The following is a 25,225-nucleotide window of genomic DNA, read 5'->3' on the forward strand; positions in this document are numbered from 1 at the left end:
CAGTTAACTCGTACAAAACGTTTCGCAAGACCTGTGGGTTTCCATCAGTTTATCAGGGGCACATAGAGGAGACGTTCAAGAACGCACAGCTAAACGTGTAACCTACAAGGCTATCATAGAGCTATTATTAAAAATATGTGGCAATGGCCCTTTATTTCCTTCTTGCCTCTCTAGATCCCAGGAAAACACAGACAATAAACTGCTTAGATTCCATCATCCTATTTTCACTTGGGGAGACGGGGCAAGACCCAAAGAAAAAGGAGAGTAGGGCCACAATGTTTTGTGGGTTGAGAAACGAGGATCTCACAATCGCACGTTAACAATGAGAAAATACATTCTCTGAAGTGTTAACAGATGACAGGGTTACTCCATGCTCTCCAGAAAGAAAGCACTTGCCCCCAAGACACCTGGGAGGGGCAGAGTAGTTATATTCACTGAGAAAATGTTCTCAAAGGAACGCTTTTCCTAAAAGGCAGGAATCTATTTTCTTCAAGAAAGATGCATTAATGCGTGCTCCCATGCAATGAGCCATACTGAGCACCGTGGGGTGTTCGGAAACGAAGGGAATGTGTTCTAGCTGTCCACAAGTGACGTGAGGGGTCGCAGGGGTCCTAAACATTCTAGTCTGCAGGACTGAGAGGGGGAGACCTGTGCTCCTACGACGAGGCACCATGATCTGGCCTCAAATGACCACCCGAGTCTGCACAGAGAACAGGAGAGGAGGGGGAGGAAGAAGACATTCACGATGCAGAAAAGCCTGGGGAAACCCACGTCATTCCGAAGACGTGAGAACGTTGAGAACAGCAGGAATCCAAGTTTACCATAACAGAAGCTTGCAACCAGGTGACCCGGGAGGGAAGACAGAAATGCATGCTGGGGCAGGCTGCAGAGGGCTTGTGGGCCGAGAAACGGAGCAGGTGCCGGAGCAGGTGCGGCAGGAAAGGGCCGGCGGCACTGGGGGACAAAGGGGCAGAGACTGGCGGGAAGGGCTGGAGGGAAGGAGGGGCCTGACAGCAGCGGCGGGACAAGTCAGGAGCGGCCCTAATCACAGGGACCTCGGTAAGTTTAACGAAGTTTACGATAAACAAATGCTATTAGGTAGACGCTATCAGAGACTTCAACAAACATACCACCTTCAGAAGGAAAAAGGAGGGCGTGTTTCTTAAAAACCAGCAATAGGCCACCCAAAGTGTCTAAACCTTAAAGCATACTACAATTACCAGGTAGAAACGGAGATTTCTTCTTTATAATCTTTTTTTCTTTTTTATCCAACTTCTCTGGGCTCTCCTGTTCTTCTTCCCGCTCTGCGGCCGTAGGGTCAGCTGGCTCCCTTGAAACGCTGGGAGCGTCTGGAGTCTGGCCCTGAGCGGCCGCGGCCTTGGCGTGGCTGGGGTCGCTGGGATGCGCTGCAACTGGAATTGAAGACAGCCCACTGTTTTCTAAGGCTTGCTGAGACAGAACAGAACTAGGAGGTTAGGAGGCACGATGCCCACACCTGCCCGCCAAAGTCAATTACAAAGACGCGACCAAGCTTGACCTACGGAACTCTGACTCCACCCCACTGGGCGTTAAGAGCTACATCGCCAAGCAGTCATCTCTGAGCGAAACGCCCAGCCCTCGGAGGCCGAAACATCCCTCCTGATATCTGACATCTCGTCTCCACCCAAAGTCTGGTGTGGCAAGCATTTACAGTTCTAAATTCAAGGGCACTGAAATTAATTCACTTGCCTTTTAGAAATTTTCTCTCAGACAACCCTAGCTGTCTGTAACACATTTAGGAATCCCTGGTTGAAACTACAGCGGGGTCACCCTCACGACATCAGCCGTCATGACAACCTGAGATTCTTCACACCCCGGCCAACTTGTCACCACAGAGGTAGAGGGGAGAGGTTAGTGCTCACGTCAGTAAGTAAACAGAGGGACAGGAGAGAGAAGGCTGTCTCTGCTTGGGAATGAAGGCGGTGACTATGGAGCTGGGCGGGGAGGAAGACTCAGAAGAGCCCTCTGCCCTCCGCACGCTCCAGCGCCACAGGAGCAGGGACGCTCACACTGTCAAGACAGGCAGTGCTATCTCCAAGGAGCGCAGTGGGAAAGGAGGAAATATTCCTTACCCTCTGTCAACAAGGGTAGATACAAGGAAGTTCTGAAACGCCTATACTTTTCAAGAAAATTCACTTACAGAGAAAAAATTATAGTTTTAAACTTTGTATTTATCGAGTGATAAATCATTTCAAATACTGCACTGTCCATAAGTACTCAAACAAGCATATTTTGTTTCAATACAGTTTTTCAATGACGACACATTTTGCATGAAGACCCCTTTCCTTTGACAAGACCTGCATATTGCGTTGTCAGTGCTGACGCCCAGCCCCTGACAAACACAGACAGGAGCAGGCAAGTGTGGCTCACCTGTAGGATGTCCTGGCTGACCCCCACCGTGATGCTCAGCTGCTGGCCGGCCTGAGGTGGCTGGCTGCACCCCGCAGGCCCCGGCTCCGACAGCTCCAGCAGCTGCTGGATGACATCAGCCACCGCCTGGGAACTCTGCTGACTCGGAGCAGACGTGACCTGGGCTTCCGCCTGCTGAAGAGGTAAGGTCTGAAACAGCGTGGCCTGAAACACAGCAACATTTCGTTAAAGATATAAACAATTACATTAATTTGTACACCAATTTTTTTTAAAAAGGAAATAAACAGGCATATCTCCCTTATGAGCATTAAAATCCCAAAATTAGTATCCCAAACATGAATTTTTTTTTAACATCTTTTTTGGAGTATAATTGCTTTACAATGGTGTGTTAGTTTCTGCTTTATAACAAAGTGAGTCAGCTATACCTATCCAAACGTAAATTTTAAATAAAATGCCTCACTGATTTTTAAGTTAGACACAAAATTGGCCCTTAAAAAAATATATTCAATGAATTTTTTCTACTACAATTCAAGTCTTGTAAGCGGCGGTAGAGACTATTGCTTCAAGATGGGGGTGAAGCACACAAGCCTCATCTCCCTCTTAGTCCGTTAAAATGAAGGAGTAAAAGAGTTACAAAATATAGAAAATAAGCAAGAGATCACTGTGGTTTAAATTTTTTCTTTTAATTCTCAAAAAATAGGGGCATTGGAGGAATAAATGCTCTGTAAAGCTACAGCCAAGAACTTGTGAAGAGAGAGCTGATCTGATTCCTCAGAAACCCAGGAATGTGAAACGCATACACAGAAGACAGTAGGGGCAGAGAACTACCCTGCGCGATGCTGTAATGGTGGATAACAGGGCATTATACACTGGCCCGAACCGACGGAACGTGCTCCACCGAGAGTGAACCTTAACATAAACTGTGGACTTCAGTTAACAGTAGTACAGTAGTACTCATCCATCAGCTGTAACAAGCGCACCTCACCGATGCAAGGGGCAATAACGGGGGTAATAACTTAGGTGGGCTGCTGGGGAGGGGTCTACGGGAGCTTTCTGTACGTTCCGCTCACTTTTACTATTAACCTAAAACTGCTCCAAAAAATAAAGTCTATTAATTAAAATACTTATCACTGACAATGAATCCCGTCTTCCTCCATAGAAAAGATGGCAATTAGGCACTTACCTTCAGGCAAAAAAATGGGGGATTGCCTCTAAAAGAGATAAAAATGAAAAAACTATTTGGGGAGAGCTAGGGCACCTTTTGTGGCCCTTAGTTCCCTAGATTAAACAAAAAATCGTTTACATTCTGCCACCAGGGACCCCAATTTTAAGAGCTGGTTCCCTGGCCAATTATAAGTAACCCTGGAGTTCAACCAGCTCTGTTCACACATAAAAAGTTCAGAGGCAGGTTTCCTGATGCTCCCCTTCTTAAATGCAGGCAACCAAGAACTATAAGACATCTGAAAGAAGAAGGAGTGGGGAGATGCACAAGAGAGACAATTCAATGACTAGAAGAGAACTTTTAAGAGAAAATGCTGATTAGATTTCAAAGGAAAGTACATCAAACCAGAAAAGAGTATCTTCAAAAAGAAACAATCAGATCACAAGGAAAGATCTCAGAAATTAAAAACCTTACTAGCTTAAAAAAAAATTCAAGGAAAGAATTATAAGATAAAGTTGAAAAAAACCCTCCAAAGTAAAGCACAAAGGTCAAGATTTAGAAAATGGGAGAGGCAAAATGAGACAGTGTTCAGGGGGCTGGACACTGACCCCTAGACAGTCCTGAGAAACAGTACGTATAACCTGACACAGAGCGCTCTTACACACGCAGATGAGGGTAAAAGGTGGCGTGGATCACAGGTTTCCAAACCCCTATACTGCATTTTCTGTTTTTTACTGAAACTATAAATTTTAAAAATGATTTGTATTATCATTCCAGGTAATTCACTACATCTACATATTTGATTCGCATGCTGCCAAAGGAAATGAATATTTGCTTGATTTATACATTGAAAATTTTATTTAAAAAATACTCAGTCCAAAATAGAATTTAAGACATAATTATTAGACTCTAATTATTCTCCAGTTTTAGAACTTCTTTACAACATTCTCCCTGATCAAGAGTAAGTTGAGCAATCATCCTAAGCTGCAAATATTGTGAGAAAAGAGAAGAAAAAGTAAACACTACATGTGAACCTCATGCTTGGGAACTAAATACAAACTAGGCCTATTTTCTAGTTTGGGAGGAGGCAGCTGCTGACTGAACACAGACTATCGGCTGACGGCACTCATGAGCTACTTCAACACTCCCGAGACCTGTACGTCCAAAGTCTCTGCTGTTGGTTAGGACACCAAACTCTATGCTTAGATGCTGCCATTTATGATCAATTGGGAGGGTAGTAGAAGTAGCAGATCGAGGCTGAGCTATGAAAGCCTACAAAAAAGGAGTAAAAGGGGGTGTGTTTGGGGGTCATACAATTTCAAATACATGTACTGAAAAATACAACTGAGTTTCCCAGAAGTCCAAGGTCTCAGGAAAAAGTATCACTGTCACAGTAGACCTGGAGAAATATTACTTTAAAGAGAGACGTGATTCTTAAAGTATAACATAAGGATAAAGAATATTCAATAATAATCATCAATAACACTGACCATAGGAATTACAATTTCATAAATTAATGATTACATGATTACATTTTGTCTTATTTCTAACCGGTTCAGATGACAGCCCATAAATCAGAATCACGTTAATATTATTCTAAAGTTTTTAAAAATTTGATTTCCTTTCACTCATTAAACAAACAAAAGTAGCACCGTACTTCCATACAGGAAACTTCCATAGCATCTTTACGGTGCTAAATACTATTCTAAATAATATTCAATTTTCAAGGTCATAATTAAGATGACAGATTTTGGTAAAAGAACACCTGCTATCAACCAGCTTACTAAGCTTACCGTTAAAACGTGAGCAGTCTCTGCAGCGCTTGTTGAATTCTGTGGCCCACCCATATGCATCTTGCTGATATGAGTGTTCAGGCTACCTAAACTTTTAAATACACAACTACATTCTGTACAATTATAGGTAGGGCCGTTCTTGACCTTAAAAAAGAAAAAAGAAGTTTTTACAATTGTTAGATTAAAATATTTAAATTATGGCAAATCATAATTTATCATTCAATTAAAATGACAGAAATAATCTAACCCTTTATCATACCTTTTCTTATAAGTTAGGTAGGTCTAGAATCAATGACCCAACTCTTTAATCAATATTGCCAGTATGAGATTAATTGAAATTTCAGTCTTTTCTATAAATCAGAACTGGTTAAGTGAAAAATCATAGTTTTCAGTTATTGTGCTCTAGTAAAAAAATGTCTGACATGTTCTCAACTTCTTAAATGGTTAAGCACAGTGTGCAATAATGAAGGCCAGACAGTTAGATATAATTTTACTCTGAGCCTTGAACATACAAGTCAGGATGGATGGCCACGCAATGTATACATTTTCCATCACCAAGTCCAATCGTCCACGGCGGTGACTGCATTTTTTGGTTTTTTTTTTAATAGTGACTACTTTTTAACACTACGACAGAGCCAAGAGTGGACTACAAGGCAATATCAGGAACAGGGCCACCCAGGCACAGAGGAAGCACCTACAGTGTCCTCTCTGCACTACTCAACAAGCCCAGCCGGCTCTGAACTTGGCTAAGACCTCCACTCCACCTAGCACCTTGCTAAGAATGAACTTTACGGCTTTAGACTCATCACAGGATTAGATAATGTTACAAGCAATCTTTAGAGGTTGCTCCCGTCCCACCGCAGGTCCCAGGGTGTCCCCAGGCTGGGGGCAGGCGAGTCCCCGGCCTTCCCTGAAAGGGTTTCCTAAAGCCGGGAGCACCAACGAGGACGCCTGGGACTGTTATTCCTCAGCAACCTGTACACAGAGGGAGCTCCACGAGAGTCACTCACACAGCCCACATTTGTTCTTCTCAGGTCGGAAGGGAACCTCACGAATACGTACATGCTCTTCCTAGTGTCTCTGGGTCTTAGATAATAAAACTTAGTCTTTAAAAGCAACTTCACTGCATATGAAATTCTCAGTCTCTTTACAAACTATATGAAGTATGTAGGGTTTTCTTCATTTTAGTGTTACTTAAGGATTTACTCCAAGGAAAAAATTAAAAGATATACATATGCTTTTAGGAATGTGATGCTTTTCATCCTCCAAAGTATTGTAGTTATATAAAATAAATGATCCATGATAAAAGTATTTGTGTTGCTTAAATATTTCTTCATAATCTACAGTTAGACTAAATAAGACACCAAATCATGACAATTAACAAGAGCAAAGGTGGGGACTTCCCTGGTGGTCCAGTGGCTAAGAATCCGCCTTCCAATGCACGGGACACGGGTTCGATCCCTGGTCATGGAACTAAGATCCCACATGCCGCATGGCTACTGAGCCCGCACGCCGCACCTAGAGAGAGGCCCACAGGCCACCAGAGAGAAGCCTGCGTGCCACAACCAAGAGCCCGATGCAGCCAAAAATAAATAAATATTTAAAAAAATAATAATAAGAGCAAAGCTGAACCAATTTAAGAGAAATACTTCCAGAGTTTGCAAATCAGTATTACCTGGAGACAACAAAAAAATTAGGAACATCAGTTTGGCTGAAATAGTTAGCTAACATGCAGTGTGGAGGGAAATACACCGACCAGGGCTCTGTTTGATAGAAAATGTGAATGGGCCCATATGCAAGGTCAGCAATACTAGCACCAGAAAAATACTTTCTCCTCAATTTCATTTGTCTCTCAATTTCTTACACTTGGAAGTGTCTGTTTCAGGTTCACTAAAGGGATGACATAGGTTAACATTCAGATTGACGGACCACAACTAAGAATGGTATTATGATTATTTCCAAACATTTATTCATCAAAGGTATAATACTGTTGGTGAAAAGACAAAAAATAGTATTTTATATTTCTCCCATGTATAATAGGCCAGAAAGGTTCAAATGTGTGTATATATATGTGTGTCTGCGTATATGTGTATGTATGTGTGTATATGTGTGTGTGTATATGTGTGTATGTCTTGTGTGTGTGTATATGTGTGTGTCTGCATGTATGTGTGTATGTCTGTGTGTGTTATTGTGGCCTCTCCCATTGTGGAGCACAGGATCCGGACGCGCAGGCCCAGCGGCCGTGGCTCACGGGCCCAGCTGCTCCACGGCATGTGGGATCTTCCCGGACCGGGGCACGAACCCGTGTCCCCTGCATCAGCAAGCAGACTCTCAACCACTGCGCCACCAGGGAAGCCCACATATATGTATTTTTTTAAACAGGGTCTGCTCTGCACAAATTCTTCGTCTACATTTAAAATGGAGAATTTCTCAGGTTCACTCTTAACTCAAGAGCCATCCGTGCAGCCTGTGACGTACTGCACACCTGTGAGGACCACACCCCCAAGTGTGACGCTTACCTCTGAGTGAACTCTCTGCACGTGTGACTGGAGATTCCCTTTCTGAGAAAAAGCAGCAGGACAAAAGGCACAGGCGTGGGGTTTTTCACCTGTATGCTTAATCATGTGAGTTTGCAGCGCCCCCTTCTGGTTAAAAGCTTTTCCACATTCGCTACATTTAAATGGTCTTTCACCTAGAGAGGGAGAAAAATGATCAAAACATCATTCCATACTGTGCCAGCATCTGACGGATTAAAAGAAAATACTTAAGTTACCCACACTCAAGACCCCGAACCTACCCCTCCAGGCAGAACGTTCCCCTGTGGCCGCAGACTCACACGTCTCACTACCTACTCAAAATCTCACAAGTAACACCAAGGTTATCAGCAAACTATGGAAAAGGCAAGATTAAATTTCAGGTCTAGCTGGCTCTAAAGCACCTTTTCTTCCCTTAAGGTCGCACGGGAAATCACCCAAAAGTCAATGTATCTCGTACCTGTGTGTATCCTAATATGCCGAGTTAACTGACTTGGCTTTTGGAACGTCTTTCCACAGTGTGGGCATGAATACGTGAATCCACTCCTGTCAATGTTCCGATTATAAGACCTTGTACTTGACACCCTAGTATAAGTAGAGGGAAAATACTCAGTAAGTCGAATCCCTTGTGCCACCACTTCTAAATCAAAATCCTATGGGAAAGGTTAGGCCGACTGGCCATCAGAATGTGCTTTAATGAGAAATCAATCACATAGAAGTGTGCAGGACACACACACACATCCATGGATTAGTTTTGTGTATCAATATCATAAAACTCATTTTTTTGGTTGGGGAGGAGGAGAGTCGGAATGTCTCTTCTAGATAAAGCTTTCCCTGTGATGATCAAACACAGACCTGTGCAGGTGTGGTTTCTACGTCGACACGAGTGTGTGCTGCCTGCTCCAGGCTCCTCCTAGATGCTGATGATCTCCAGCAACTCGGACTCCTCCTCTGTGCAGCAGCCCTGGGCACCTAACTCTCTAGCTGACACCCCTTGAAGGCTCCCGGGCGCCTCAAACCTAGTCAGTCCCAAATGAAGCCCTGTTAATTCTCAGCCTGCTCCTTTCCACAACAGGAGACGGCAGCTCCCAGCTGTGAAGTTTAAACCTTAGAAGTTACACTGGATTCTTCCTTCTCCCTCACCCCTGACTTCAAGTCCATCTCCAGAAGCTGCTGGTCTCACCCCAAAACACCTCCAAAGAAGCTCCCGTCTCTCCACCCTGCAGCCACCAGCGTGGCCTGAGAGCAGCACCGCCATTCTGTGGCCCCGATCCATGGGTCTCCCTGCTTCAACCTCACCCACACAGCAGTCAGGCTGCGGCCTGAAGGCTGGGCAGCCAGATCCGTGGGCCAAACCCTCCCAGGTTTTCCCGCGGCCCTTGGGGTAACACCTGCGTTCCCGGATGGGCTCAGCGCCCTCCAGCTCTGAGACCCGGCCGCCTCGCACTCAGCCCCGTGAGCTCCACTCCACCCCGCAGCCGGCTCCCATCACACCGGCCTCCCCCTGCGGCTCAGACTGTGGCAACTGCCCCCCTCCCCACCCACCAGGCCCAGAATGCCCCCCCAGACCTGCAGGGCCGTCTCCCCCTGCTCCTCACCTGGGTCCCACTTCAAACGGCCATCCTAAGAAAGGCCTACATCCGACAGGTGCCTCAGCAACTGCCCATCCCTGGAGCGTCACCCCAGGTGAATCCAATCCTACTTCCTTCTCAACACGCCCACTGCCTGAAGCCTGCGCCGGCTAATCCGATTGCTTGGCCGCTGTCTGTCTCCCCTGCTAAACGGCAGCTCCGCGAGAGGGAGGCAGCTTGCCCGGCCCCTGGAAGGCCCAGGGGCCGGCGCGCTCTAGTGCGCGGTGACCACGTACGCACCTTCAGTTGCCTCTCCAAGACCTTCGGGGACAATCAAAAGAGCCTGTGCTAGAACGTCATCACAATAAAAATCTAGTGTGATAGGACACATGCGTTACATTTGGGGAGTTTAAAAATCGCCGAAATAACAAAGCATCAGGTGGGAACCACATTAGTCAACAACCAGCAATATGAAGGGAGTGGGAAAGACAGGAGAACTTTGATCATATGGAGATGTTCAGTCCACGCTTCCAAAACACAATGCCAAAGAGAATACATAAATACTACAAAACACTCAGGCACTTTACAAACTTTATTAACTGGTGTGGGACCTTTTGCTGTGGTGGTGCTTGTTATTAAACAGTACAGATAGCTCCTAGATACCGGAGCTTGGAAGGGTGGCAAGTTAAACTGATGATACTGTCATTAAAAAGTTAATCAATACGGGCTTTTATAGTTTGCTGTAGAGATTAGCTCAACGAGTGTGACCACTGATCACCACCATTGGCTAACTTAGCACAAAGGGCCAGGAACAACTCTGCATTTCATATCATTAAGAGAAGGAAATAGCAGTAAAAAATATATAATCAGGAATAGGTCAAATACAAAATTTCGAAGCCATGTTAAGTTTTACTAGGAATAAATGTATCTATGTATGTAAACACAGGCGTGGTTGCTAATATTACGAGCACTAAAGCCAGACTACTAGGGCTTAAATCCCTAACACTTGACTTACGGCTGTAAACCCTTGGGAAAGTTACTTGGTCTCTCTAGTCTACCTTTTCTCATCTGCAAAATGGGGACATGAAAGTATCAGGCCTGAAGGGTTGTTTGTAAGGATTAAATGAAGTTTTACTTATATATTTATATACACACTAAGCACAGCAACTGTTTGAACACGTAAGTTCCAAATAGGTAGTATAAATAAACCAATTCAGTAAAAAGGGTGCGAATGTGGCCTTTGTGAATCCTCTCCACACACCTTGTTGCCTGCCCATAAAAATGTATTGCCAATATACTCTGTTCTATACCTTTTAACATTATAATATAGCTAAAAACGGCTATCCATACAGTCTGACATTTAAATTTTCGACCTTTTCTGTCCTACTGTAGACACAACACATAACACATGCTACGAAAGACATCCCGACACCACGTGAGATGAGTTGCCCTGTTCTTGCTTCTAACGCAGCCAAGATGTGTAACCAGTCATAGCAAAGCATGCCCATTTTTAAGGTACCGTATAATTTTTTTAGCCCAAGAAAAGGCTCACACCTAATTTTATAATGTGTCTTCATGTGCTCTCTCAGCTGTGATGACGTCTCGAACTCCTTCCTGCAGGCCTTGCAGGCGTGAGTCCGGCTCGCAGCCAGCTCCTGGCGGTGCTCCTCCATGTGGATGGCCAGCTGGCTCTGCAGGGTGAACTCATCCCCACACTCAGAGCAGATGAGGTTCTGCAAAGGCAAAGACCGCCCGTGAGCAGAGCAAACACTTCAGAGCCATCACCTCTTGAAAGAACTCATACTGTAAATGGCTGATACACAAAGGATGCTTTCCTCTGGAACAAACACTATTTCACCTCTCAACAAATAATATCATCATGTCCAAATATGAACATATAAAAATGATTTCTTTCCTGATAGAAACATAGGGAAAAGGATGAGAGAACAATACAATTTCCGAGCAAAGCGAATTGTTTCAAACTGGCTGCTGGGTAAATGGCATTTTGTCCATCTTTGCTGTGAAAACTTTAAAGAGAAGCAGAATGACTTCAATACCACAAAAGTGTCAGGAAAGAATTTAAATTAAGGTGACAGTTTAATAGACTACCTTAAAACAAAATGACAGCTGGTAAATTTTTAAACGGAAACACCTATCCTTCTTTCAATCTGGTTTACGGGTAGTCGATTACGAGAGGTCCGCGACTCTGTCCAGAAGTGCCTGGCTGAGCACCTGAACAGAGCTATGGAATAAGTATAAAATACACACAGGATTTCAAAGACTTACTGAAAAAAAAAAAGGAAGAATGTAAAATAGCTCAACTTTTAACATCTGAATTAGAATATTTTGGATATATTTTCATAAATATATTAAAATAAAATATATTTCATCTGTTTTCTTTTTAACTTTTGGAAATATAGCCACTATAAATTTTAAATTACTCAAATTTCAATTAGGATAGCGCTGGTCCAGATGTTCTGGAGTTGGGCCTTGGTTCACGTGAAGGCTGCCGGTCACCAGCGGTGTGTATCTGGGGGTGTTGACCACTCAAAGTCTGTGAAACAGTGGTGACAGCAATGCCTGCCCTCACAGGGTTGTTATAAAGTTAAGTACAACGGTGCATGTAAGATGCTGAACGGTGCCTGGCACAGAGGAAGTACTCAGTAATGAACTGTTGACTCAGTACAAAGTTCAATGAGTTTACTCATGTGACCTTCTATAATACAATTATTTATTTAAATGATCCAAACATGGAAAAGAATGAGTGTAACCTGTCAATGAGAATAAACTATTATTTCCAAACAACGAAATATATAGCTATTTCTTCCCATCAGACTTTCTCCTAAGTACTCCACCTGACAGTCTCGTAAATGCATGGAAACAGCGTTAACATGAGGCTGTTCACTGGTACTACTCAGCGCATCCTCTGCAGAAAAGACAGGATGAATGGAATACTTTGAGCAATCCAAGAACGACGCCAACTTAAGTAACTTTAAATTAGTGTTACTATATAATAATTTAAGGAAATAATGAACTATCTTGTTAGTATCTTGCTGATAATAAAGAAATTTCTTTCTTGGGAACTGTCAAAAATTTAAAAACCACCTAACAAAATTTGCTGCCTATCTTGAGTGTAGCACTGGGGGCATCCACACCCTGAAGCTGTACAGCAAGGGATTCTCCTTTCACTAATGACTTACAATCACGGATAAACCCTGACTTGTTACCCTCCCACCCGCCCCCTGACTCTTTCATTGCTTTGGCTCAGACCCATCCTCTTTTCAGGTACTTCTTCACCAAATGACAGGTTCGTATATTTCAGGAGCCATCTACATGGATACTACTCAGAAACTGACCAGAATTTTCCGAGTGGGAACTCTGGTTTATGTACAATTTGCTCATACTGCGAAAGCAGGACCAAGCACATGCTGGGCCACAACCGAACAGACCTCGTGGTGGAAAGTTTCGTGCTGCCGCTGTGTTACACCCAGCCAGACCAGGAGCCGGGACGGGCCTCCCTCCCTGCCCAGGACCTGGCACCTCGAGCAAGTCTCAGTGGGGAGTGCGAGGCCTGTGCGCGGCTGGCGGACGCCCACTGTACCGCGTTCCCCGCAGTCGGAGCTCCCGGCAGACCCTCTAGGCAGAGGCGGTGGCTAGTGCCTGCCCCAGAAGCTGGCGGTCCTGGGGGAATTCCAGTGACCGCTAAGTGGCCAGCAGATCATCCAGGGAAACATGGCATTCTTATCAGCCCCCACCTGGCTGAAGATATAATAACTTTTTAAAAGTCAAACAGAGTATAAAATACGCTAAATACTAACCGCCTTTAGGCTACTCACCCCGTAACGCTTGCCCTTCCGCCGCCCCTCCCCCGGGGCCACCCACGACCTTTCTCTGTACCCCGTTCCCTCTCCCAGAGCCCCCAGGCTCCAATGCCCAAGCGCTGCCCTTGCCCCTGCCCGGGCTTTCTCAGCAGCCGTTCTTCCTTTCCACGGGAGTCCGCCTCAAAATGGCGCTCAGCGCAGGAGAGAAACCTTAGCCCACCCCACAGGGCACCGCCCTCCTCTGAGCCCCAGCAGCACTGGTTTCCATCACCGTCCACTGGGCTCATCTCTTGGCCGGTGTCACCCTGTTCAGAGGCAGGACCAGCTGGGGAGTGGAGGGCCACCTCACAGGGCCCCGCTGCCCCGTGCAGACCGGTCCATCCCACATCACCTGGCTGAGTCTTGGTGCTGCCGGTGGAGAGACTACACAGGCGGGGAGTCAGAACACGCCCTGCTTCTACCCGTCAGAGGATGGAAGGCCGGCTTCTAGCTGGGCTCTCTAACACCATCGGGGGGGGGGGGCATCTGGGTGCCACCTCCTTCCGCCAGGAGATGGATGCAAGATTAGCTCCCTACTGGATCCCGGGGGTCAGGGGAGCAGAGGGCCATCTGCTTGCAGGGGACTGCAGGAGAGCAGGCTGGCGTAGACCATCGCTCTCCTCCCAGCCCCGCCGAGCTCTTCAGTGGGTATTTGGCTGGAATAGGGTTGGCAGGGTCAACAAGATTTTCTCTTGTGAGACCACCCTCTTCCCAGTTTGGGCTGCTGGCAACCAATCTTCTGGCGTGTTTTCATCTACGCCTGCTGGCAGAAGGCTGCAGGCTCTTCCAGCACCCTGTCCAGGTGTACAGCAGGCAAAAAAGCAGCTCAGGGGACTCGCTGCCACACGCTCCTCAAGTCCTGAAAGCCCTCAGCTGCCCGCCTCCTTCTTCCCGCCCTCAGGAGCCTCTAGATCTCTCGGCTGTGTGATTTCTATGTATTTTCAGTTGTAAGAGGGGCACAAAGGGTCTACTTCATCTTAGCTGGATTCTTATCGGTTAATTTTAAGTGCAACTAAAGGTAAGGAATTGTTCCTGTAGTCGATACTAATATACCACATTCAAATCAATTAACTAAGAAATGAAAACACAAAATAGGCAAAGGTAGCTAAAATGCATTATTTAACATACATGGACAAGACTGATAATTGTGTTCCAGTATCTATTCCTCTTCTATACGACGATGGGTTTCTTAGCTGAGCACAGGGCTGTGTGCCGACCTTCCTAACACTAACCACGCTGTGTGGCGACCGTGCCCCTTCCACTCGACAGGATGGCAGCAGGCTGATGCTCCGCCCACCTCTGGATCTGGCCTTCCCACAGCAGACGCGCCACCTCCCTCCCTCCCTCCCTCCCTCCGCTGTAAGCCACATGGTACAAGAAACACTCACAGAGAGCAGAGCACGTGGGGTCCCGGACTACCTCGGCCACCCCACCAGCTCTGTACTGTACGACACCAGACTGTTAGGTGAGAGAGGAAAACTCCCAACCTGCACCCGAACACAACCCTTTTTTTTAAAAAGAGCACCCGATTTTTTACATATTGCCAACACATTTTCCCATCAGAAATAAGCACTGCAAACCTTTTTTGTTGTTGTTCTGCTCATGTGAAACCGCTAGTCCTGAATTCCTGTTCAGCATGGGGTTACTAAGGTCAAGTTACTGAATATCACTTCTCAACTTCCAGAGCCTTGTCCCCGGCAGCACAGTGGCGCAAGGGCAAGAAGATAAAGCATTTTCACGGTTTCCATCCCCAGCTTCAAACCAGTTACACAAAAGCCTCCCTTCTGACTATTCCAGCCCTGTTCCTCTCCTGTGATTATTTACTGATCTAAGAGAGAATCTGTTATTTTCCAAGAGAGAAAATAGAAGACAGGTTAGTAGTAATAGAAATGAAAGTCAACTGGTTTCAGAAAATACATGCTTCTCAAAGGCCTTTTGGGGAAAAAAAAAAACTAGGCGTCAGAAACTATGAACTGTTTATGTTCCTCAAAGGCCTTTTGGGAAAAAAAAAAATCTGGAGCCAGAAACTATGAACTGTTTACGCTCCTACAACAGTGAAAGACAAAGACAGCTGGAGCTTCACCACTGCAGCAAGTATGCAGATGAGACCAGGCTGCCCAAGCTGCCGTCACAGCTGCTGCGCATGACGGGGCTGCCACCTCAGGAGACGACGTCACAGCAACGAGAAACCGATACAAGGAAACGGTATAAAGGCAGACATCAGAGACTGTGAGCTCCACTTGGGGGACAGTGTGGAAAAGAATCTGGACAAAGGGTGTGGAAGAGAAAACAGAATGAAGGGAAGGTTTTGAAAATAATGTATAAAAACCTAAGAGTGTCTGGAAATGATGAATTACCGTTATTTCTCTTTCCAGTCATGGAGGAGGTAGAGAAAATTTTTAAAGGTGTATCTGAAGAAGCATTAGGATGGAGCACAGCAGTTTCGCTGGCCTGCATCGGTGGTGTGCGGCTGGCAGAGGTGCGGGGCCCCGGCTCAGGGGCACACCCGCCCTATGCCATCACCCCCAGGGCTGGGTCCACCCGGGGCGCCAGGACAGTCGGAACGGCTTCAATCATCTGCCCCCACCCCACCCACCGCAGTGAGCCCCCTTGAGGATTGACACACACACACACACACACACACACACACACACACACACACACACACACACACACACACACACACACACCAGGCTTCACCCCCTTGCTGATGCGGCCTAGACCGCATGTTACATCGTTTCAACCCTCTGCCAACAACTGACTCATTCGCTATCCCATCACAGAACCTTGATGCAAACAACCATCTGACCTCCTACCGGGCTGAAGGGCGCTGTGAAGAAGCCACATGCTCCCCTCCCACCCAACACACACAGATCCGTTCGCAGCCACGACCCCTGTAGTACGTGTAACACAACCCACGTATCTGTCCCTGGTCAGGCTCTGCTCCCACTTCCCAAAAGCAGGCTTCCCACACCCATGCCTCTCTCCACCACCTCATTCTTCTGTGAAGACAAGGCAACGTCTCCATTTCACAGAGAAAAATGAGGTTCTGCAGCCCCAATCCAGCCCGAGAGGGAGGCGGCAGTGACCATAACAGACTCGCAGGGGCCAAGGGACAGCAGACGCCCTCAAGGGAAGACACATGACCCTCGACAACCGTCCCACGTCACACGGATGACTGGCTCAATACCGTTCAGTTTCAATGACATCGTAACGTTGTGAAGCTGGCTTTCAGTAGTCGCTGTGGTTAAAAAGCAGGGAATGAGTGAAAATCAATGTGAAACAGGAAATTGCAGGGTTTAAAAAGCTACAAAGTACCTAATTTACATACAGTAGTTTTTCAAATGGCTACTAAGTTACTTAAGACATAAATACTTATTGGACCTCTTAGATTTAACTGCTTCAGAAAAAGAACTCTTAGTGTTTGGCTCAGTGGAAAACTTGCTGAGACACAGAGACTACGGAAGCTGCAAACGGAGAAAGGGAAAGCTGCCCTAAGCCAGCAGGAAGGGCCTGGACTCCCACTGTCACACCCGCATCCCCTGTCCACCCGAACCTGTCCTCACGCTTTTCTTCTAGGGTCAAAGGCAGAGGTATCTCTTCTGCTCACAACTCCCTTCTCCACCTACTCTCATAGGAAGTCAGTCCTTGCCCCTCCCGATGGAGACGTCTGAAGATGGATTATTACAGCAACGTTAAATTCTTGGGTGTGGTAACTGTTTTGTGATAATGAGGAAAAGTGTCTTTGTTTTTAGGGGATACAACTGAAGTATTTAGAGGTGCAGTAGTAACATGATGCCTGCAACTATTTCAAAATTGTTCGAAAATTCGAGGGGTGAGATCTGGTTTACTTTAAAACCCCCCATGTACTAGGTGAAAACAAAACCAAACCAAAAATCTCATCACCTAATTATTACTTGTAGATGAGGTTGTACACCTGAAAACTCAGAGAATCTGGTAGAACAGCAGGCTACAAAACCAATATACAAAAATGCACTGCTTTCCTATAGACAGATAACAAATAATACATGTTTGAAAGAGCCGTTACAAATTTAAATTTAAATTTAAATTAAATTAACAATTTAATTTGTTTAAATTAACAATTTAATTTGTTCGGCTTTAAATTTAAATTTAAATTTAAAGCCGAACAAATTTAAATAATGTGCTGAACCCATCTGAACAAAACATTACTGAATATTTTGACAATAAAGATTCAATATTTTAAACATGCTCAATTCTCCCCTTTAACAATCTAAAAATTTAATGCAATCAAAATTAAAATACCAATTAATTTTTAATTAGGCAAAATTCTAAAGTCCACATTAATAATAAACCAGAAAAGTAAAATAAGAAACATACAAACATTTGTTTATCATTACAAAGAGAAATACAGCAAAGTCACACTGAAAACCAAGAACGTGGTCCCAGGAATGGGGCAGGGTGACAGAAAGGAGCCAGTCTCCTGAGTGCCCCTTGTTTGTTTCTTTTTGACGGCTACTACTTACTACCCTAATGTTCAAAGACTACCTCCCCGGCCCTCAATCCCTACTCTGCCTGCATGGGGCTGTCTCTGGTCTTACAAGCCCGACCCTAATTGAGGGCAGTAAACTGAGGGCCGCAGATCGTAAGAATGGGAAGGGGGCCTAAAAGAGAAAGCAAACGAATGCAACAACCCTGTACTGACCTCAGATCCGGAACGCGCTTCATGTACAGTGGTTTGGGCCAAGCAACTGTGAAACGACTTCCAGTGTTAACACAGGACCACCGAGCACACGAGGGGAGGGGCGTGCACACTGCTGGGAGCCCCGCCCCGCCGTGGAGGAAGGGACACACAACCAGGAACTGGGGGGCAGGTGGGCGCCCTGTACGGAGGGGCTGGGGTTGGAGGAATGAGTGTGAACTCAGGATTTCTGAAATACAGGTGCGCCCTACATCTTGTGGACCTGCATTAGAAGACACGGTGGGATTTTAAAAAATGGTGATTGTACACTTGGGAAGCATTTCTAAGCAAATCGTAAGAGCCAGAACCCGTCAATGAATAGACTGCTCACTGCAGCTACACACAAAGGGCAGAAACAACCTGTGCAGAGACCTGCTGATTATGACACGGGTGTACACAACGCATACAGTGTAACACCATGCGGCGGCTGCAACAATACCTAAGACAGAGCCAACTGAAGAAAAAGCACAGAATACTGCTACTGCGTGGTATTACCGGGGATGCAGAGATGTGTACGCGCACTGAAAGCCCCTGGGAGGATGCAGAAGAGACCGCTGTGCAGGCAGCTCCTGGGAGGAGGACTGAAAGTCGGGCCTGATGGAGACTTAAGTCTCACTCTCTAACCCTTTCTCTGCTGTCTGAGTCTCACTGTGTGAACTTATTCCAAAATTAAACACGTTCTGCCTTTTAAAACGAAAACAATGGCCATTTCTGGACAGCGCTACAGCTGAGTGAGACAGGCAGGCCTGCAGTCTGCAGGAGAAGGTATAAAGCAGCATGCGCTCTCGAAAACATAACGTGGCATTCTATAAAGAACTTGAAAAAGCCTTGTTAATTCAGTAAATCCAACTCTAGGAATCTATCCTAATGAAACGATTAAAGATACATGCAAAGATGTACTGTTTATAATACTGAAAAAGTATAAACAACTTAAAGGTTAAATAATAAAGGAAATGGTAAAAATATCATGATGCTATATCCAGATGCTGAAGACTTTAATAAAGCAATTTAAAATAGTGACATGGGGAAAACACTCATGATTCAGTAAGTGAAAGAGGAAAAGATGTATTCACAATGTATTAAAGGAAAAGAGTGGGTTACAAAACAGTATGTATTTGCACTAAAAAAAACTATCCTTAAGTATATAAACTATTATGGGAAGTATATGTCTAGCTAAAAAAAAAAAAAAAAGCCTGAAAGACTACACAGCTGACCCTTGAACAACACCAGGGTCTGGAGCGCCGCCCCCGCGCGGTTGAAAATCCGAGCATAACCTCAGGGCGGCCCTCCACGTCCACGGCTCCCCACCCTTGGAGTCAGCCAACTCCGCACCACGTAGTACTGTCATACATACTGACTGAAAAACTCCACGTTTAAGTGGACCCGCACAGTTCAGACCTGCGTTGTTCAAAGGTCAGCTGCATATGCGTTCTCTCCCACTGGTGTGATTATTGGTTCTTTTACATTACTTTTGTTAATCTTTAGTTTCTAACTTTTTCCAAAATAAACATGTATTACTTATACAATAAGATTTTAAAAGATAAAAATAAATTATTTTATATAAAAAATTAAAGACATAAAAAAAGGGCACAAACCGATATACAAAGTATAATAAACTCAATTTTCAGGAGGCAAATTTTATATATGCAATTTAAACGCTGTATGTTTTTCTGTCTCTGGAGGAAACTATACCAAATAGTTATCTGTAATTATCCCTGGGTGACTGCTTTTTACATTTGCATTTCCCTAGCTTTCTATGGTAACAATGGGGGGTAATACTTTAAGCAACAGCCATGTATACGTCACAGTGAGCCCACCCGTCCCAAGAGCAGGCAGGCCTCTCTGGTGCACACCAGCGGCACGTCCCTGTCATCCTTCACTCTGTCCCAAGACTAGGCCTGTGGACCTTTCAGGACTATTCACTGTGGTGCATAAACTGCTTTGGGTCATCATGAATTTCCTCTCTTCTCCCAAATTCCCACGTGTCAGGGGATCCAGGAGCCAAGCAAGGAGATTCTACCATCTTCAGAGGCAGAAACTTTACTTTTGACCACTCAGAATCCTAAAAAAGTTAATTTTTATTAAGAAAAAAAGAGTGCGGGGCACCTCTGCCAGCCACTGTGGACATACTTTGATCCCCACAATATACTACACACTAAAATGTCTCTACCCCAAGGTGCTGACATGACCCCGAAATAAACACTTTACCAGTGACCTGAAGACTAGCCAAGGCAAATTTAATGATAACTGACTCCTTGAAACCTATACCAAAGGCTTTTTAAAACTAGTTTAATCCTAACATCCTCCTAAGGATCAGATGCATTTTAAAAATCCGTGAACAAAGTATAGGCTGAAATAATTACCTCTTCCTTTTCATGCAGCATAACATGTGCTTTGAGACTAGCCACTCTGGAGAATTTCTTGTTACACACGGGACAGGTAGGATCCTCCCCATTGTGGGTACATTTGTGAAGTGTCAAGTTGAACTCAACATTAAAGGTTTGGGGGCACTGGTCACATCGATGTGGCTAGGTGGAGAAAAAAGTCGAGAAGCACTGAAACACAATCTTTCCACAATGAATGTCATTCAAATATTAACAAGCACCATAATCCACAGATAAGTTTTCTAAGGAACTTCTGAAGTCCTTCTGGACCTGAAGTCAATAAATCCAAAACGGACACAGTAAAGCTCCTTACAGTATTTCTCAAAGGAGTGTAAGGAGACACCACATCTATGTAGAAAATATTTCTAATAAGAAATGCTGCATATAAACGTATCAGAATGTAGCCACTATGAAAATAAAAGTGAGACACTTCAACTCACTGGGTGGGATTTTTTCCCTTCTTTTATGACAACTCCACTGCTGTAAACAAAATCACTTCAAGTAAACTAAGTAATTGTGAAAACTTTCACTAGATTTTAACAGAGTTGCTTATCCTCATCTAAAATATCCCCCAAATGGAAGGTATTCTGCCACTTACTAGTAGAAAGATAAAGTAATCACTGGTATTTCTCCTGTAAATATCAAGACCCTAATGGGTCAGTATTTTCAGATTTTTCAGCTTGGGAGAGTAACGCCAGCTGGTACTGGTGTCAGTACATTATCATAGTTACAGCAGCATCATTCATGCCGAAAGTAAGGCTGGAGTTGGTCAGATCCCGTCCTCCAGAAAAGAGATCCCTGGTGTTTTTCTGGTCTCAGATGGCTCACTAGCTTACATCCTCCTAACCTAGAGAAAAGTCGGCAATCACTCTTTTCACTGTAGTTTTAACTGCCACTTTCCAACTCTCAGGCAGCTCATTCCATTAGCACACTAACACGCCTGACATACCCCACAAGGGGCACACTTGCAAGAGAGTTCAAATCCCTATTCAAGAGAGCACTGCTCCCTTCGGAAATAAGATCTAAAACATCTCAGGTACCTTCTTAAAATGCAAGACCACTTAAAGGTAACACTGCCTGCTGGAGAAAAACACACCAAGATAAGGGAAACTGGGGCTTCCCTGGTGGCGCAGTGGTTGAGAGTCCGCCTGCCGATGCAGAGGACACGGGTTCGTGCCCCGGTCCGGGAAGATCCCACATGCCGCGGAGCGGCTGGGCCCGTGAGCCGTGGCCGCTGAGTCTGCGCTCCGCAGCGGGAGAGGCCACAGCAGTGAGAAAAAAGATAAGGGAAATTGAAACTACTGAAGAAAGTCATATTTTAAGATTATTTCTTTGTCCACTCATAAATAACTTCATTAGATTCACCAGACTAGCTCTCACTTTCTTTATCTAATGATGGGTAGAAATACAACTACAACTAAAAACAAAACATCAAAATATTTATTTACATAATATGGAATGTTCCACAATTTAGGAATAAGAAAAATGTTTACATGTTGATTTTCACAATTCTTCCAGTTTCAACGCTCACATTTCTGACATCCCTTTTTAAAATACATACCTTGTCATTTCGCTCGTGATCCCTCATGTGGCGTTGAAACTGGGACTCTTTTGGAAAAGATAGCAGACAGATTTCACATTTATGGAAGCTCGGAACTTGACAGGCATAATTAGTGTTCTCCGCATTCAATGTTAAAACTCCATCTATAAAATTGCATAAGTATAAACAATAAATACCAGTTGTTATTCTCAGCATATAAATGAAACTAAATTATTTGGTTATTGTTTCGAAACCACATTATATCAGATTTATGAGAGATTTCAGATGAAATGAATGGTACCTTAAATTTTTTTAATGGACATGTTTTTAAGTTAGAAATGAGAAATGCTGAGATGACTGAGACATGGGACTACAGGATTCTAACATCTGTTAACAGGATTGTCAGAAACCTGAAACTAAACTCCTGAGGCTTAATTCCCACTCAAGGACGCACAAAAGCCACCGTGTCTCTTAGCCTTGCCTGCCTGCTCAATACTATTTCTAAGCCACAAGTCACAGAGGCCTTCTCCTCTAAGGCACTTTGAGCATTCATCAGTAACGCAGTTTCTTAAATCACTCAGTAAACAAAACTCCAGTAGAAATATAAAAGCTGATGCACTAATTCAATCTACCTTTGAAAACTGCTGCAAAGCAAGATAAAGTCAAAAAAGCAAACCCTTTTGTTCTCTCACATAGTTACGGTTTTAGGAAGGTAAAGAGTTGCAGTGCTTTGAACAGTCCTCGGGCTTTACAGTGTGCTTCCTAGTGTACAGTGTGCTTACATTTAGGTAAATGGCTATAAACTTAAAAGTATTTTCAAACAAGAACAAATATGCAATAATCACAAAAATTTACCAAGAACTTCATAAAATAAAGATTCCTAAATGTCTTCAATTCTTGAAAATAATACTCCAAGTCTTATAATTTCGGCACAAATATACAATCCATATTAACTAGACAAAGACAGAAATATGTCACGTACAACTCTTTGTATCCAACTTGACCCCAAAATATTAGAAATTTGGAAGTAGGGTGAGGGGCTAATTTTAAGACTCAATAAAGCTCAGGAATGTCTTCTATTTCTCAAACGTCCATGTGGGGAACACAGCATTCCAGCATTTTCTCTAGACCTTTACATGCCTGTTCTGAGCAAATGGCCTGCAGTCCCCTGTTTGGCCAACAGTCCTCCTGGTCTACAGCAGAATCTGCTTAAAACAAGAGCTGTGAACTTCCAACGATGGGAGGTGGGGTGAAACCATGCTGGAGACAGAGCAGAAGCGGATGCAGAAAGCCGACAAGAACTCCAAAAAATCCTCCCGGCAGATCCTCCAGTAAAGCGATTCCAGTTTTGAGAAACACTGATGTAATTCAAAAGACTGTAACTTCATTCAGAAACAAAGTGGATCTACTAAGGGAAAGATACACATAATTTTTATTCTACTTATTCTTAACTCTATCCACATTCAAAGCCCATACATTCAAAATCTCTACACCAAACTAATAACAAAATGTTGTATGACTCCCCAGGCCCAAATAAAATGATTGCTGGGACCACATTAATTGATACATTATTCCCTTTTGAAAAGTCTGTAGTATGGGAAGAAACACTAAAGGCACAAGTAAGATATCTGTTGACAACTGTGTTTTAAGAACTCAGTAGTGCTTTAACCTAAAGCCTGAATACACTAAGAGCCCCTCAACTTAATTTCTAAAACGCAAAATTAAAATGCTATTTCAGGATGGAGAATGAAACAATTTTCATAGCCTCTATGTTGAAACTACTTAATGTGTTATCTAAAAATGAGAATTAATTTGATTTAATTAACTGCAATTGATAGATAAACCCCTGAGATAAAAAACTGTACATTTAAAACTGAAAAATGATGTCATTTTGCTTATGAATTAAGACTTTTCTAGAAAATAGTTTTATCCTAAGCAGCAAGACTTCGCTCTTTAACAAAGCTCTAAATGTAATAAAATGACTTTTTCAGTAGGTCCCTTCCCGCCGTTGATAACATAATATTAATTTGGTCCAAAGACAAACTTAAAACAATTCAAATTACAGTGTAACTGGGAAGGAAAAAAACAAAACATGTTTTAGTTTCCACGTTGAGTCTAATTTTAAAGTCCACAGCATCTCTAGACTTTCACTTTGCTTCGCGGCTGTTTCTCTCGGCACTGAGAGAGCAAAGCCTTTCTCCAGGGCTGGGGGATGCTAACCCCACACTCGGCTCTCTTTCTGCTCAGGGTTGGCCCTTTCTGGGAGAGTCCTAGGCCTCAAAACAACCCCAATTAGGCACCAGCTCTTCAAGTTCATTCACATGTCTGGTCTCCAGAGTACTTGTTCAGAAAGAGGTCTATGAAATTCACGTATCCTTAGAATGGGCTTCAGGAGATCCACCAACTCCAAGAAAACTACACACCAACATACACGCATGTGCACGTGTCCACTGTTGGGGGTGAGCGGTCTCTGCAGCCACAGGGCCCCCGGATTTCTAAGGGGCTAGGGATCTAGGTTAAGGTGTGATCAATTCACATCAGTCCTCCTGAGTATGGCTGCATTTTTAAGAGGCAGCTAGAACTTCACATGAGACATTGGGCCGCACATATTCCTACTGCTCCCCCAGACAGAATGGGAATAAGCACAGAGCCACCTGCATTTGGCAGTGCTCAAATCTAAGAGCTCATCCAGAACAGTACTTCTCACCTATGTGCTTCTGCCCTCTGAGAGGACCGGGGAGGAGTCGTCATGAGATCTCACTGGTGCAAGGAAGCCTCCGGAGGCAGGACCCCAGGCAGGACCCAGACTGTCCCCATACACACGTCCCCTCACACACACATCGCCTCACACACAGGCCCACCGCTCTCCTCAACTGCTCACCTTCCCACCACCAAGAACTCCACTTCACTATCAAAATTAAACAAAAACCGGTGTACGAAGATCAGAAATTGAGCACCTTTGCTTCCCTGAGAAAAACTTGAAGACCAGTTTCAAAATCAGTTTAACTCTTTACACAGAGATTCTAAACAGTATATAATAATAGTTGTGTCTCTACCACCCCAAAATGATACAGCCTATCACGGAGTTGTGCAGATTAAACAAGACGACGCTTCCTGGTGCCATGGGGACAAAACCATCAACCGTCTCGGAGCACGGCCACCTCTTTAATGCTCGTCCTTGCTACTCAATACCCTACCCATCACTCCAGACCACGCTCTCCCATGGTAACTACCCACAGGCAGGCCTGGCAT

At 44.4% G+C, this 25,225-nt stretch overlaps 1 protein-coding gene across 12 annotated transcripts in view; it reads right to left on the reverse strand.

Annotated features, from left to right (window-relative positions):
• The window catches only part of ZNF236 (zinc finger protein 236), a 109,232-nt gene that overhangs the window by 73,016 nt on the left and 10,991 nt on the right, over nt 1-25,225 (reverse strand). For 9 of the 12 annotated variants that reach the window (XR_010932972.1, XM_067698804.1, XM_067698809.1 and 6 more), the window contains 8 exons: nt 21,995-22,137; nt 20,413-20,577; nt 11,024-11,202; nt 8,359-8,483; nt 7,884-8,056; nt 5,365-5,508; nt 2,410-2,613; nt 1,221-1,449 (listed from right to left, as the gene is read on the reverse strand). Coding sequence is in view for 11 of the 12 variants with exons in the window: in XM_067698804.1 (XP_067554905.1) it covers nt 1,221-1,449; nt 2,410-2,613; nt 5,365-5,508; nt 7,884-8,056; nt 8,359-8,483; nt 11,024-11,202; nt 20,413-20,577; nt 21,995-22,137 (1,362 nt within the window). In the remaining variant the exon portion in view is untranslated. Of the gene's footprint in view, nt 1-1,220; nt 1,450-2,409; nt 2,614-5,364; nt 5,509-7,883; nt 8,057-8,358; nt 8,484-8,753; nt 9,400-11,023; nt 11,203-20,412; nt 20,578-21,994; nt 22,138-23,113; nt 23,472-25,225 lie in introns of those variants that run through there. The other 3 variants (XM_067698803.1, XM_067698806.1, XM_067698807.1) reach the window with 3 other exon arrangements.

This window comes from Pseudorca crassidens, chromosome 12, assembly GCF_039906515.1.
Source record: "Pseudorca crassidens isolate mPseCra1 chromosome 12, mPseCra1.hap1, whole genome shotgun sequence".
NCBI classification, from domain to species: Eukaryota; Metazoa; Chordata; class Mammalia; order Artiodactyla; family Delphinidae; genus Pseudorca; species Pseudorca crassidens.